Source organism: Sparus aurata, chromosome 17 (genome assembly GCF_900880675.1).
Source record: "Sparus aurata chromosome 17, fSpaAur1.1, whole genome shotgun sequence".
NCBI classification, from domain to species: Eukaryota; Metazoa; Chordata; class Actinopteri; order Spariformes; family Sparidae; genus Sparus; species Sparus aurata.
The window spans coordinates 26,176,585-26,190,292 of NC_044203.1; the positions used below are offsets into that span (position 1 = coordinate 26,176,585).

General features: G+C 41.8%; 2 protein-coding genes and 1 long non-coding RNA gene across 3 annotated transcripts; all 3 read left to right on the forward strand.

Moving 5' to 3' along the window:
- Positions 1–1,216: 1,216 nt before the first annotated feature.
- Positions 1,217–3,364, forward strand: apoeb (apolipoprotein Eb). The gene is made up of 5 exons (XM_030394354.1): positions 1,217–1,282; positions 1,490–1,561; positions 1,669–1,822; positions 1,972–2,259; positions 2,352–3,364. Exons 2-5 carry the CDS (start codon positions 1,519–1,521, stop codon positions 2,695–2,697), a joined length of 831 nt encoding a protein of 276 aa, XP_030250214.1. The 5' UTR covers positions 1,217–1,282; positions 1,490–1,518; the 3' UTR covers positions 2,698–3,364.
- A 6,427-nt stretch (positions 3,365–9,791) lies between these two features.
- Positions 9,792–11,175, forward strand: apoc1 (apolipoprotein C-I). The gene is made up of 4 exons (XM_030394355.1): positions 9,792–9,948; positions 10,417–10,484; positions 10,606–10,741; positions 10,819–11,175. Exons 2-4 carry the CDS (start codon positions 10,430–10,432, stop codon positions 10,877–10,879), a joined length of 252 nt encoding a protein of 83 aa, XP_030250215.1. The 5' UTR covers positions 9,792–9,948; positions 10,417–10,429; the 3' UTR covers positions 10,880–11,175.
- Positions 11,176–12,246: 1,071 nt separating this feature from the next.
- On the forward strand, positions 12,247–13,650 carry LOC115566675 (uncharacterized). Its single transcript, XR_003981066.1, has 4 exons — positions 12,247–12,335; positions 12,895–12,962; positions 13,065–13,200; positions 13,276–13,650. It is a non-coding gene; the product is annotated as an uncharacterized LOC115566675 (long non-coding RNA).
- The last annotated feature ends 58 nt before the right edge of the window (positions 13,651–13,708 follow it).

A 13,708-nucleotide genomic window follows, 5' to 3' on the forward strand; every position in this document is an offset into this window, starting at 1 on the left:
GATGCAGCTCAAAATACCAACTAACAGTTAAATTATATCATTGGTACACATGGCTGTGATTACTTTATATCTCTCTGTATATATAAGTTTATCAAGTTCTATACAAACTCTAAATCTGCCAAATAATTCAGCATTCAGATAAATGTGAAAAGTACAATATTTCACAACAAAGATGTAGCGGGGTAAGGGAAGTGGTGGACTGTACCTAAGTACAAATATTATTTTAATACTGTACTTACGTAGATACCAAAGGTTGTCATGGTTTAGGGGTTTTCCTCTTTATTCTACTTTAGAAATCTACTCAATTACATTCCAGAGGGAGCAAAAAGCAGCAATGAAATGTATCTAAGTACCTTCACTTAAGTACAATTTTGAGTAGCTTGGACAACATTTATTTGATAGTTAAGTTGTGGTGATGGTGACAGTTTGCCTGGAGAGAGAAATTATTTTACTTCAAAGATGTAGTGGAGTATAGGAAGATGTTGTTCTACATGTTTATTTGCCAACTCAGGTTACTTTGTAGATTACATGCTGCACCAGAGCCATTCTTTTGCCTGTTTTGGAGCAAATTTCAATTCAATGTAATCTAATCAATGTATAGGCCATCAGATGAAAAGAAAACACAGCGAGACCCACAGTAATCGCACATGTAAGAATGTGTATAATTTCCTTTTACTCACGTTTAAGCACGTTTATTATAAGAAAATTACTTTTGCTGCTTAATTACATTTAATATCAGACACTTAAAACCTTTTACTCAGGTCTAATTTGAATGAGTCTAAGTCATATTTGTACTTTTTTTACATATTGACTTTTGCTATAGTATGACATTTAAGTACTTGATTACTTATTTTTCAGCCATACTTACTTTTTACTTTACAGATTTTTGGAAACAAACCATGATCAGCTTGTAAAAATATGAAGCTTTGTTATAATCTAATGCTTTCCCGAGTGTATATTAAGAAGCTCTCAGAAGTCAACTGTGTACAATCTGTGTGAAATCTGTAAAAACAGGCATTCTGGATTTTCGGATGTTGAAACTTTCCCCTAGTTTTTATTCTCATCACAGAGAAATTGCTCAACCGACAGAACAAACCTGTGGGAACTTCGGACACAGAGAAACAATCATCATCACCACCACGTGGACCCACGGGTAATCACCCCCCCCTCCTCCTCCTCCTCCTCCTTCTCCTCCCTTCTCCTCCCTCCTCCCTCCTCATCCTGACTGTATAAAAGCCCTCAGTCACCGTGCAGGCAGTACGGAGGAAGCTCAACCTCTCAGGTGAGTAGAAGAGCCACGCACAGAGACCTCTTGTCTTGTAGAAACTACTTTCTACAAACAACTTGATCTGCTATTTATTTAGATTGTTTACAATGTTTTTACTCACCTCAACCAATTCCTGAGATAAACTGTAGTTTTCAGAAAAATCTTGTGGGAAAATTCTGTTGCATTACAATGTTTGCTCACCTTTTTCCCTCTTTCCTTCAGGTGTAATCTGTCTGTCCTGTCTATCAATCATGAAGGCTGTAGCTCTGATCCTTGCCCTGGCGGTCATCACTGGTAAGAAAATTGCTAGTCTAGGATTAAATATGCTACCATCTGCGTTGTTTTTAAAATGTTTAGTTCTTTGTTTACATATTCAATCTTCCCCTGTTTGCCTTCAACAGGCTGCAATGCCCGTGTTGTTCGCCAGGCTGATGCCACCCCAGACCCCTGGGTGGAATCCGTGGATCGTTTCTGGCAGTACATCGCCGACCTGAACCAGCAAGCCGATGGAGTTGTGGAGAACATCAAGTCCTCTCAGCTCAGCAGGGAGCTAGAGTAAGTGATTTTTCTTTTTAAAGGAGGCAATTACCAGTCCTTTCAAACCGTTCCAGTGCTCGCTCCCCTGTTTTCAAGATCTCCAGTGTCTCAGCTTCACACTCTCATGTCTGCGCTATGCTCACAATCCTTACATCTTCTCCTCGCAGCACTCTGATCAGCGACACCATGGCTGAGCTGGGGACATACAGAGAAAACATCCAGACCAAGCTCATGCCCTACACCGAGACCTCCACCGGCCAGCTTACACAGGACCTGCAGCTTCTGGCCAACAAGCTCCAGAAGGACATGCTTGATGCCAAGGAGCGCAGCACTGAGTACCTCAGTGAGCTCAAGACCATGATGGAGCAGAACGGTGAGGACGTCCGCGGCCGCATCAGCACCTACACCCACAAGCTGAAGAAGCGCCTGAACAAGGACACCGAGGAGATCCGCAAGTAAGTGGAGTACAGGCTTTCACACTTCCAATTCATCTTATTTAAAACGTCTTGGTGTGAAATCTAAATGTCTTTTTCTTCCCCACCCCAAGCACTGTGGCCACCTATGTCGGCGAGCTCCAGTCACGCACCTCCCAGAACTTTGAGGCCGCGAGAGAGCAGGTTGAGCCCTACGTCCAGCAGGCCAGTGAGACCGCCAACCAGAAGCTGAGCGACATCTCCACCCTGCTGAGGAGCCAGGCCGAGGGCTTGGGCCAGCAGCTGGAGACCCAGGCTGAGGGAATCAAGACCCAGCTGGAGGCCACCGCCCAGGAGCTTCGCACCTCCCTGGAGGGCAAGATTGACGAGCTGACCGAGCTGCTTACCCCCTACGCCACCCAGATCCGTGAGAAGGTCGAGGGCATCGTGGACAAGGTCAAGGAGGCCACCGTCGCCTAAAAAGAAAGACTGAGGGTTTTTGGAGGGTTTTAGATGTTTGTGTAAACCACTGATTTCTTGATACCCTGGCAGAAAGGGGAAAGTTAAAGGTTACGGATATCTTCATCTGGGTGCTCTGCTGTTCGGGGTAAGGGGGTTGATGAGATGAAGAGAACAGACTGTCTGTAGAGTCGTCCTTTCTTCTCTCATCAACTCGCTTCACTCGACACAAGTACAAGCGATAACAACCTTTCACACACAAGCAGGAGACAATTATTTGCAATATGCTTTGCTTTTATACGTTGAATTAACTGTGCTAGCTGCCTATCCCCCCCCCAAACAGGTTTTTGTCTCCAACTTTCATGCATTTTGTTTGGTTGTAATAATAACTGCAGAGTTTGGATTCCAGGCCAAAATACACCAAACACAAGTGTCTTCCATTTCAATATATGCACTGAATTTTTCTACTGAACCACTAAAAGTGCCCTTCTGTATTGTCTGCATATCTTGTTGTACACAGAAAAGTGGAATGTAAAAAATGCAATAACGACAATCAGTCTTCAGTCTGACTAAATGGTGTCCCTTGTGTTTCACGTGTCATACGCCCTCCATGCGGCCCGCTGTAAATGCACGTCCTGCGGCTACAGTGTGCTGAACAGTGCTGAGTGAATAAAGAACCTAGAAAAGATGTTCTGTTTCCGCTGTTTTCTTTCTCTGATCTATTAAAGAGGAATCTATTATTCAAAATAGGCTCCAGCAATTGCCAACAAGTGGCGACCTGGCAGGCTGTCATGTTTACAGCAGTTTGAAAATGTGTTTACAGACAAACCGTGATGTAAAATATAATGCATCTTAATCTGAATCTGCTGAAGAGAATATAAAGTTGCTCATAGCAGCTTGCTCTCCAAGAGCTTTTACTTATAATGTACTATTTTGACAATAGTGTGGGTCGCTTTATTTTGAATTATAATTCTTTCTACCAATGATGAAGCATTTAAAGTGGGCCGGCTGTGGCTCAGGGGTAGAGTGTGCATCTTGTTATCGGAAGGTCACTGGTTTGATTCCCCTGGTATCCATGTTGAAGGGTCATGGGCAAGGTACTGAACCCCAAACCTCTCCTAATGCACTGGTCGGCAGCCACCAGTGTAAGAATGTATGTATGAATTACTTTAAGTTGATTTGGACAAAAGCGTCTGCGAAATGCCCTAAAATATGTAGACGACCCCTCAGGTTTAAACTGCAACTCTCTCCGGCGACGTGTGCAACTGAAAGTGTGAAAAATATGAAAACAGGGGAACGCTGACACTCCCAGTAACAGCCACATTGCTCGATCAACAGAACGATCATCATCATCATCATCATCATCATGTGAAGGCAGTTGCTCACCAGCAGCATCATTGGACTGTTAAAAAAAACTCCTCAGTCACTGTTCAGGGAGCTCATCCTCTCAGGTGAGTGGAAGGCCCATTGCAAAATCCCTTTGTGTTTTCTGTCTGTCGATCATAAAGGCTGGGGCTCTGGTCTTTGCTTTGGCTGTCATCACTGGTAAGCACACCGCCTGTTCAGGATTTAACCTCACCATAATAACATTCATTTTTAATAGTGTTTGTGTGTTTATCCAAGATTTCCTCATGTGCCCTCAACAGGCTCTAGTACCAGAGCTGTGCCCCGAGTGGAAGCCACGAGGTCTGGGTGGCAGTCGTGGATCAGGCCCATGGGTACTTCTCTAAACTTGACCGAAAAGCTGATGGGCTTCTTCCTCAGTGTGTCCCTCAGATCAGCAGGGAGCTAGAGTGAGTTAGTCATACTTTACCTGTAATTACAGTGCCTGCTCCTACATCCCTTTGCTAAACATACACTTTCTAATAACGGTAATATTTTCTGCTTGCAGTGCTCTGATGACCGACACCATCCGGACCAAGCTGATGCCCTACAATGGGATTTCCACTGGCAACTTCACTCAGCTTGTGATCAAGAAATACATGCAAGGCCAGCAGCTGGATGCCAAGGCCAAGGAAATCAGGACCCAGCTGCAGGCCGCCAACCAGGAGCTGCTAGACCTGCTCTTCTCCTTAGCTGCCAAGATCCGTGAGGTCGAGGAGTCCTCTGCTACGGTTCATGAAGGGTTTAAGATGGTTGCAGGTCTGATGTTTGTAGCAGCGGGGAATGTGTAAACCCTTGATTTCGTAAAACCCTGGCAGAGAGGGGGAAGGGGGTTAAGAGTAACAGATGATATCTTAATTTGGGTGCCCAACTGTTCTGGGTAAGCAGGTTGATGAGATGAGGGAAGGGGGGTGAGGTGCGTCTTTAGCGGAACAATAAGCAGATGAACAATCAGCAGATAAACATCTGTTTAGGTTTGTCTGTCGCCCTTTCTTCTCTCATCAACTCACTTAACTCGGCAGATAAGCGCCTTACATACACAAACAGGAGACAATTATTTGCAGTGTGTTTTACTTTTCTATGTGGAAATAAATGATGCAAGCGCTTATCTCCCCCCCCCGAACAAGTTTTTTTCCTGAGTTTCCTGCATTTTGCTCGGGATTTCAGGTCTTTCATTTCAGTAAATGCACAGATTTTTTCTACTGAACCAATAAAGTGCCCTTCTGTACTGTCTGCATTACTTGTTGTCCGTTTAGCAGTTTAAATATGTTTTAGTCTTACAGGCTTTCACAAAACGTCACATAAAGCCCCCTACCGCCTCCACACTGAATATACACCCCCCCTTATGTTCTTGCATAAGGCTACAGGGGCCGATTACATAAGGGGAATTTACCCGGAGCCATCTGCCCCTCTGGACACTTTTTCAACCACCACCACTGACACATGAACAAAGTGTCCCACCTCTCCTTCTTTGCAGAATTGTGTTTTTTAAAGTACTGCTGAACCAGAGGTAATTAATCTCGTGTTTATTATTTGCTCTCCCTCCCTCTGCCTACCTCTACTCCACCCCAGTCCTCTCTCTTTCTCCATTTGCTCTCCTCACACAACCGCCATCCCTCACAGTCCCCGTGGCCAACCGTTTTCTTCTAGTCCGGACTTGTTAAGATGTGTTCCCAGATTCCTTTCTCCTGATCCCAGCGGGCTTTTGGGAACGTGCTGTGCCCCTGATTGAATTCTCTTTCGCTGTGACACTAACGTTTCTACCTTTATCTTGGCCCAGCTCCTGCATCAGCGCATCTGTAAATATGGATTTGCTCAGACATGCCAATGAGAAAACATTCATACGTGCAAAGATACTGTTTGCAGACGGTGTGCGCACATGCAAATAAAGAGGGGTTTTTTTTTGTTTGCGTTTCATCCGCAGGCTTCCTGTTTATCTCTTCACTGCAGGCTGTTAAACAAATGAAAAAATGCCCTCCAGAAATCTTCAGAAAACTTCCAGTATGTGTCTTTCTAAACTGACTTTTTCCTGACATGTCTTACAAACAGCAACCTCATTGTTGGGGATTCAGATGCAGAGGGTAAAAGTCCAAATTTAGGATTTTCAGCTCGCTCCACATCTGGGCCGGCCTGAGGGTAAAAAGATGGTTCCGATTGTCCTAAATTCAGATCACTCACTCTTCCAATAATAATAAAAAAAGAAGTTGAAATTGTTATGCTTATTAAACTCAGCAGGATTTCCCTTTGAAGTGCAGAGCAGAGGCCAGTAGAGGACACCATTTGTCCCTTGTTCATCTCCTCGCCTCTCCTCTGACCCCTCCACTTGAATCCACGCTTGCACGAAGATGCAGCTGTGTTTTCTTTTTTGGACGGATAAAGTAAACCACGTCCGGCTCATAAAGAAACACGAGGTCCGCGAGTTTAAAAGAACCGAAAGCACATTTCCAGGGATTCATTTTAATCAGGGAGGTGATCGCTGCTCCAGAGTCACTCGCGAGTAAAATAAATTGACAGCTCAAGAATTTGTGCAATGTGATTTTCTGGTCACCCTCAATGCTTATAGAAAGTCAGGTAAAGTTACATAGTCCACTAAGCATTTCTGGAGCTTTACGACTAAAACAGTGTTGCTGTGTTGTCCGAAACAACTGAAGTAGATGGGGACTTGTTTGAAAATGTTTTAAAAGTGTACTTCAGTTGTTGAGGAGAGTGCTGCGGCAACTCTGTTTTGCTGTGAAGCTCCGGAAGTGTTTTTTGGACCTGAAAACTTCTCGAACTTTCCGTAGGCTTGAGGGTGATAAGATGCATGATCACTCATTTTTCTGTGAATTTGTCCTTTAACAGTGACTTTGAATAGGGGTGCCATGGTCAACTCGGGGTGTTTGACGTGCACTTCACGCCCATAACACCCATGGTTTGAATCAGACCTTTGTTACAAGTCAGATCCCTCCCTTTGTGCCCACAATTCCTTGCTGTATCGGAAATAACAACAATGATCTAAAAAAACTGTTGTTTTGAGCTGCACATACACATATGTAGAGTAATATACAGATAACTGTACATCCATTTCTCTTCATAAGTTATTTTATGTTCATCAAAGCGTTTTCTTCTTTCTTCAAATCAACCTCCTTGTGTCAAAACAAAACATGTTTACTCGTTCTATCTGTGTAAAAGGGCATTGCATGTAAAGTGAAAGAGTGACTAACACCATTACTAGGTGTTTGTCCCCTATGATATCACTCACTGTCAGGAACCAGTGCTTATTTAGAAACCTCCCCCCTCTTAACAGACAAGTGAAACTCCTACGATAAACTGTTCATTAGGAAACAGTCATGGATGGCAAAAACAGGAAAACCACAAGCATCCTGCCACTTCAGCACTTCTGCTCCGTCTGCTCCTATAGGGCGTCTGCACTCTGAGCACTGCCCAGCAACAATAATAAAATAAAAAGAGTCCCTGCACACTAGCAGGTGCTAGCTAGAAAATGACTGCTAGTTACCCCGTCCAAAAACACCCCTGCGGAGATTTTACCTCCTAATGCAACCCCCCTCTCCTCTCTCCATCCTCTCAGAGCTGGCACACAACATCAGTCACTGCAGGAGCCCTTGGCCAAACACAAAAACAGCTTTTTTGTGAGCTTGTTATTGCAAATTGGGAGCACGCAAGGCATGCACTTTCACGCCCTATGCCTCCTGCAATCATTCAAGAGGAGCTTATATGCACGCAAGCACGAGCTCATACATAAACCCACTGGCCACTTCATGACAAAGGAGATGGAGATTTAGTCTTCCAGAGGTAATCTGTGAGTGTTGAGGCATGCAAAGGCTCATTTAACTCAATTGCAGGCTATTCATCACGGCGATAGCACCTTATAGGCCAAGTCGTCGGCAACAAATGGGCATTTGGCTCTCCGCAGCAGACCGTTCGGTGTGAAAACAGATATTCTAAGCAGCGATGAAGCCTTCAAACAGTCAGACACAGACTTCCTGGCTCTAACTCAGGTCACAGTCGTAATGAGGGGTTACTGCAGTTCAACCACTGTACTGTTTTTCTGTTGCATGCTAACTGTAAAGGCTCCGTCTGACTCACTTCCCTGTCAAGAAAAAAGGAAGGTCTGTATTACAGATGAGGCAATGACATGGAAAAATACACCAAAAAACAGAATAGGAAATTGCAGAATAGCAGTCTGCTCGAGAGTGCACTGCCATCAGTTACTTCTGCCCCCGTAAACCAAACACACAAGGCAACATTAAGATGATACTATTTAGTCAGCAAAAGAAAATGTATTAATACACTTTATGGAAATGTAACAAAGAGACTGGAAAGTACATGCACATTTAGTCACATTTAGTAAACTTTTAAGCGTCTTTTATTTTAGTATTTCAGGTTAGTGCTAATAGATATTTTGAAATATCTACATACAAAGACATACAGCCTGTTAATTCATCAATCATAGTGATAATATATATAAATACAATAACACATAACTTTTGTTTTCAAAGATTATGGATCAACCTTATTGTCTTAACTGACATCAGTGCACTGGGAGAGTAATTTTTTATTTTTTTTTGTGACAAAAAATTTGCACCATTAGCACCTTTTTCTATATTATGTACTCAGACCATATTATCGATACCTATCTGCAATAGGCCGATATCAGCCAATTATATACCAGATATATCAGTTGAGGTCTAATTTAGTTGTTTATGAAAACTTTAAATGCAGGATGTTATTTGTATTGAAAAGCTTTTACAGTTCGTCTTTGCTACTTTAACTCAAAGTAAGGAAGTAGATCATTTCTAACAACACTGCCAAGCATCCAATATACAATAATAATAATAAGTCAAAACACTCATGGACACTAATTTATAAATATCAGCATCGAATTGGAGAAAAAAAATATATATATCGTTTTTCAGGAGATTTTCTTGATGCTAAGAATCTGCATCACGCTCACAGACAGTGAACGGTCTGACGTGACCCTGTAGCAGTCCAGCTACTTGATCTTAAAATCTTGATAACTTATCACCAATAACTGTCAGGCTGTTGGACACGGAGTCAGCGCTCAGCCAACACTTTAGGTCCAAAGGAGCTTCCATGTAGCTCAGGTCTCTGCAGCTATCAGTGCTGAACTCTGTTCCTGTACATTACATCCCACCTTATCAGCTGACATCACTGTTGCTTAAGGATAAACTCCGAGCCTCTCAACGACTCCATATGACTGTAATACTAACATATATTATGTAATTACATCATTAGAACTCCTACACTTATATAACAGGAGTATGTTTTAGTATTTTGTTCAGGACTGCAACTAATGATTACTTTCAATACAGATTAATCTGCTGGTTAATTTTTTTTTTTTTTTTGGATACATGACATTTGTTTGCAAATGACAAGTGCCTTAAAAATAATCAGTTAATTGACAAAGTTCTTCAGCTGTATCTGTATATTCAGTGGAAAAAAATCCATTTTGAAACTAAGTAAAAAACAGTTTACTACAAGTTGTAATCGGAAACAAAATCTGCAAATTGAACAAATGAAAACTGTCTAAAAAAGACTGTCTTTATGTGCCCGATGATGACTTTTATCCACATTCACTTCATCAGCATGCAATCAGGCAGGTAACACTCAGCATTTCTTGTTGAGGGGAGGCTGCTTGTATCAGTGACTTCTTCATCACAATCAACATCTTTTGATGCAATCAGGTCGGTGCTGCTGCTGGTGAATAAAGGGGGCAGTGACACCAGCCAGGTCACCACGTGTGCATGTTGACTTAAAGCCTGGTGGTCTGCAACACACTCCAAGAGACCGAGCAGACTTATAAAGAGGAACAAGCACCGGAGCTCCAACACACTTGATTTTTTCTCTCTCCTGTCAGACGAAAAACAGGTACGTTTTACATTTCATTTGCAGTTTAAAAAAAATAAAAATGTTTTAACTGCGGCAGCATTGAGTGGCAAGGAATTACTTAAGGAATGTTTTTATGTTTCTAAAATTGACTTTTTCATGTGCGTGACATTTACTCATGAAAAAAACTTCACTTTGTTACATAAATGAGATGAATGAAGTTTTTGACACATGCCCCTCAGGGCTTCTGTAATTAACCTTGGTGCACTGACGATGTGAGCACGAGGTGACTTCTAATTTCATATTGGTATCTGCTCTTCAAAAGTAGTGAAGATGTTTAAAAAACATGCAAAATTGTTTGAAATTAAGTTTTTGAGCTGTCTGAGTGAGACCGGAGGTGAAGGGAGCTGTCCAGTCACGGTGGTGCTGATGTACACAGGGCGCCAAAAACATTTAATGCTCATTGAGCAATGACATGAAACTAAACACCTATCTTTATTTATTCTGCAGAGACAAAGCCAAGATGAGACTGTTTCTTGCAGTTGCCGTGCTGATGCTGGCCTTCATCGCATACACAGGTGGGTGTCGTGTGGGAGTGACGCCCTCAAAGCTACCTTTTTGTTTATCTTCTTCCCCTTCTCCTCCTCCTCGTTCCGTGTTGTGTAACTTCCGTGTTGTGTCCGTTGCTCTCACCTGCAGAGGCTCAGGAGGAAACCACTGAACAGACGTTCGCAAAGTTTGGCGAGCAAATGACTGAGATGGGCAAAGATCTGGCTGAGAAGGCCAAGACTACATTTGAGAACATTAACAACAGCGAGTTTGCAGTCACCTCAAGGTATATACAATTTATGGAGCAATCGCTGATGATCACGCGCACTGCTTGGATATATCTAACACACCTCTTCTCCTCAGGAACTGGTTTACGCAGCAGCTTGAGAAGCTAAAGAACAGGGTTCAGGAAATCTCCCAGTAGACATGCAAAACCTGCCCTCCACCACCTCCACCTCCACCTCCACCTCTGACCTCTGACCTCCTCATCCTCATTATAATTCACATGACACATCGCTCTGCTGTTTTTTATGTAATCTGTGCATTAAAGACATCAACAAATAAAAATGTTTTTATTTAAACGCTATGTTAGCATCAGTTTCTTTCAGTTTACATTTCTCAATGTAAAGGAAAGAACAACATCTTAGTGTACTGAATTGAAATGGAAGAGTCTGTTATAGATGTTTGATGTCAATAAATTAAAAGTTCTGTTCAATGACAGTATGGCATCCATATGTTACATAAAACACTGCAATTCATTTTCTTCCGAACTATTTCTAAATCTATAGTTTAGTTCAAAAATCATGTTTACATTGATAAAGAGCAAGAAAAAGAAACAACTGATGGGTTGAGATGATTTAAGGGTCAGATTTCTTCTGTTTTGTCAAATACATATACTTTCTGTTTTTAATTCCTCAGGTACGTAAACTTTTAGATAGATAGATAGATAGATAGATAGATAGATAGATAGATAGATAGATAGATAGATAGATAGTATTGCAAAATATACCCCATTTACCAAGCAAATATCTTATATATTATAACTTATATATTCATTTATTTGTCTTCTATAAACTTGTACTACTACCATCATTTATATCATTAATTAATGGATTCTCCAGCACCCACTGACCCCTCACTATACATATCTACGTATTCACATATGTTTAATTGGGTGTAATGAATCACACACCTAAGTCCTTTAATTCCTACATGTTGATTCAAGACGATAGAAACACTCTATATAATAGAATTCACTGGAACATTTACATGTAATTAAAACACTTAAAATTGCTGTTGAAGACAGAATCCTTTATAAGTGTAAATAAAAATAATATGTATCTCCCCGAAATGTTGTGAAGTACAAAGCTGCATGAAAATAAAGTAACATACAAGTATTTTACATTTCTACTTAGTTACATTCCACCACTGCTCATGACATCATCACCGGGCTCGGCACTGTTAAACATCTGGTCTTTGTTTAAAGACACATTGCTGATACGAAACTGAGCCGTTCACACTCTCCTCTCAGATACTTTTATCTAGACTCGCCTCATCAGCATGCTGCAGTATTATCACACACACTCCTGCAGCTTAATGCAATCAGGCATGTAACACACAGCATTTCTTGTTGAGGGGAGGCTGCTTGTATCAGTGGCTTCCTTTTCACAATCAATATCATTTAATGCAATCCGGTCGGTGCTTCTGCTGGTGAATAAAGGGGTCAGTGACACCAGCCAGGTCACCACGTGTGCATGTTGACTCAAAGCCTGGTGGTCTGCAACACCCTCCTTGAATCCGAGCAGGCTTATAAAGAGGAACAAGCACCGGAGCTCAAACAGACTTGATTTTTTTTTTCTCTTCTGTCAGACGGAAAACAGGTACGTTTAACATTTTATTAGCCGCTTTTTTTTATTAACTACAGAAGCCCTGAGGGGCAAGTGAGGGATACTTTTTTCTGGTGCTCCATTTTTTAAGTTCTAAAATTATTTTTTTCATTTGTATATGACATTTTTTTCTTGTGAAAACATTTATTTTTTCACTTTGTGACAAACATGAAAAAAACAAAACTAGAAGTTAGAAAACAGAGCACAAGAAAAAAATACAATTCTCTCGTGCCACTCGGGGCTTCCGCAATTAACTCTGGTTCACAGACGATGAAATTCAGAGCTAAATTACAGAAAAATGGCATCAAACTATCCTCAAGTGATGCACTTAGCCACAAATGTTGCAATAAGCTGAGGTGGCTTATTTTTTCATATTGGTATCTGCTCCTTAAAGTAGTGAACATGTTCAAAAAATATACAAAATAGTTGGAAAATCAGTTTTTCTATCCGTCTGAGTGGAATGGATGCAAAGGGAGCTGTCAAAAACAACATTTAATGCTCTTTGAACCATGTCACGAAACTAAACTACCACCTATATTTATGTATTCTGCAGAGACAAAGCCAAGATGAGACTGTTCCTTGCAGTTGCCGTGCTGATGCTGGCCTTCATTGCATACACAGGTAGGTGTCATGTGTGACTGACGCCCTCAAAGCTTCCTTTTTCTTCTTCTTCTTCTTCTTCTTCTTCTTCTAATGTCCTGTGTCTGTTGCTCTCACCTGCAGAGGCTCAGGAGGAAACCATGGAGCAGAAGTTCACACAGTTTGGTGAGCGAGTGACTCAGGTGGGCCAAGACCTGGCTGAGAAGGCCAAGACTGCCTTTGATAGCATCCACAACAGCGAGGCCATGACCAAGACAAGGTAAGCGCGCACAAAAGTGTATTGAGATGATCACGCGCACACCCTGAATGTTTCTAACACACCTCTTCTCCTCAGGGACTGGTTTGCTGAGCAGTTAGAGGCGCTCAAGGCCAAGGTTCAGGAAATTTCCCAGTAGACATGCACAACCTGCCTTCCACCTACTCCACCTCTTACCTTCACGTCCACCTCTGACCTCCTCATCCTCCTGATACTTCACATGGCACATCGCTATACCGACCAGACAAAATGGATCCATCACCTCGCTGTGGAGATGTTTTTATGTAATCTGTGCATTAAAGACGTCAAAAAATAAAAAAAAATTTATTTAAACACTATGTTAGCATCAGTATTTCTCAATGTGAAGGAAAAGAACAACGTGTGCTGAATTAAAATGGAAGAGTCTGTTGAAGATGTTTGATGTCAATAAATGAACAGTTCTGGTCAATGACATTATGGCCTCCATATGTTCTTTCAAACACTGCGATTCATTTCCTTCCAAACTGTTTCC

Bases quoted from the DNA above. Each gene is read 5' to 3' on its own strand.
- apoeb (XM_030394354.1), top strand. From the start codon at position 1,519: ATGAAGGCTGTAGCTCTGATCCTTGCCCTGGCGGTCATCACTG. The intron at 1,823-1,971 runs GTAAGTGATTTT...TTCTCCTCGCAG, and splicing joins CAGCTCAGCAGGGAGCTAGA to CACTCTGATCAGCGACACCA. The intron at 2,260-2,351 runs GTAAGTGGAGTA...CCCCACCCCAAG, and splicing joins GACACCGAGGAGATCCGCAA to CACTGTGGCCACCTATGTCG.
- apoc1 (XM_030394355.1), top strand. From the start codon at position 10,430: ATGAGACTGTTTCTTGCAGTTGCCGTGCTGATGCTGGCCTTCATCGCA. The intron at 10,485-10,605 runs GTGGGTGTCGTG...TCTCACCTGCAG, and splicing joins GGCCTTCATCGCATACACAG to AGGCTCAGGAGGAAACCACT. The intron at 10,742-10,818 runs GTATATACAATT...TCTTCTCCTCAG, and splicing joins GAGTTTGCAGTCACCTCAAG to GAACTGGTTTACGCAGCAGC.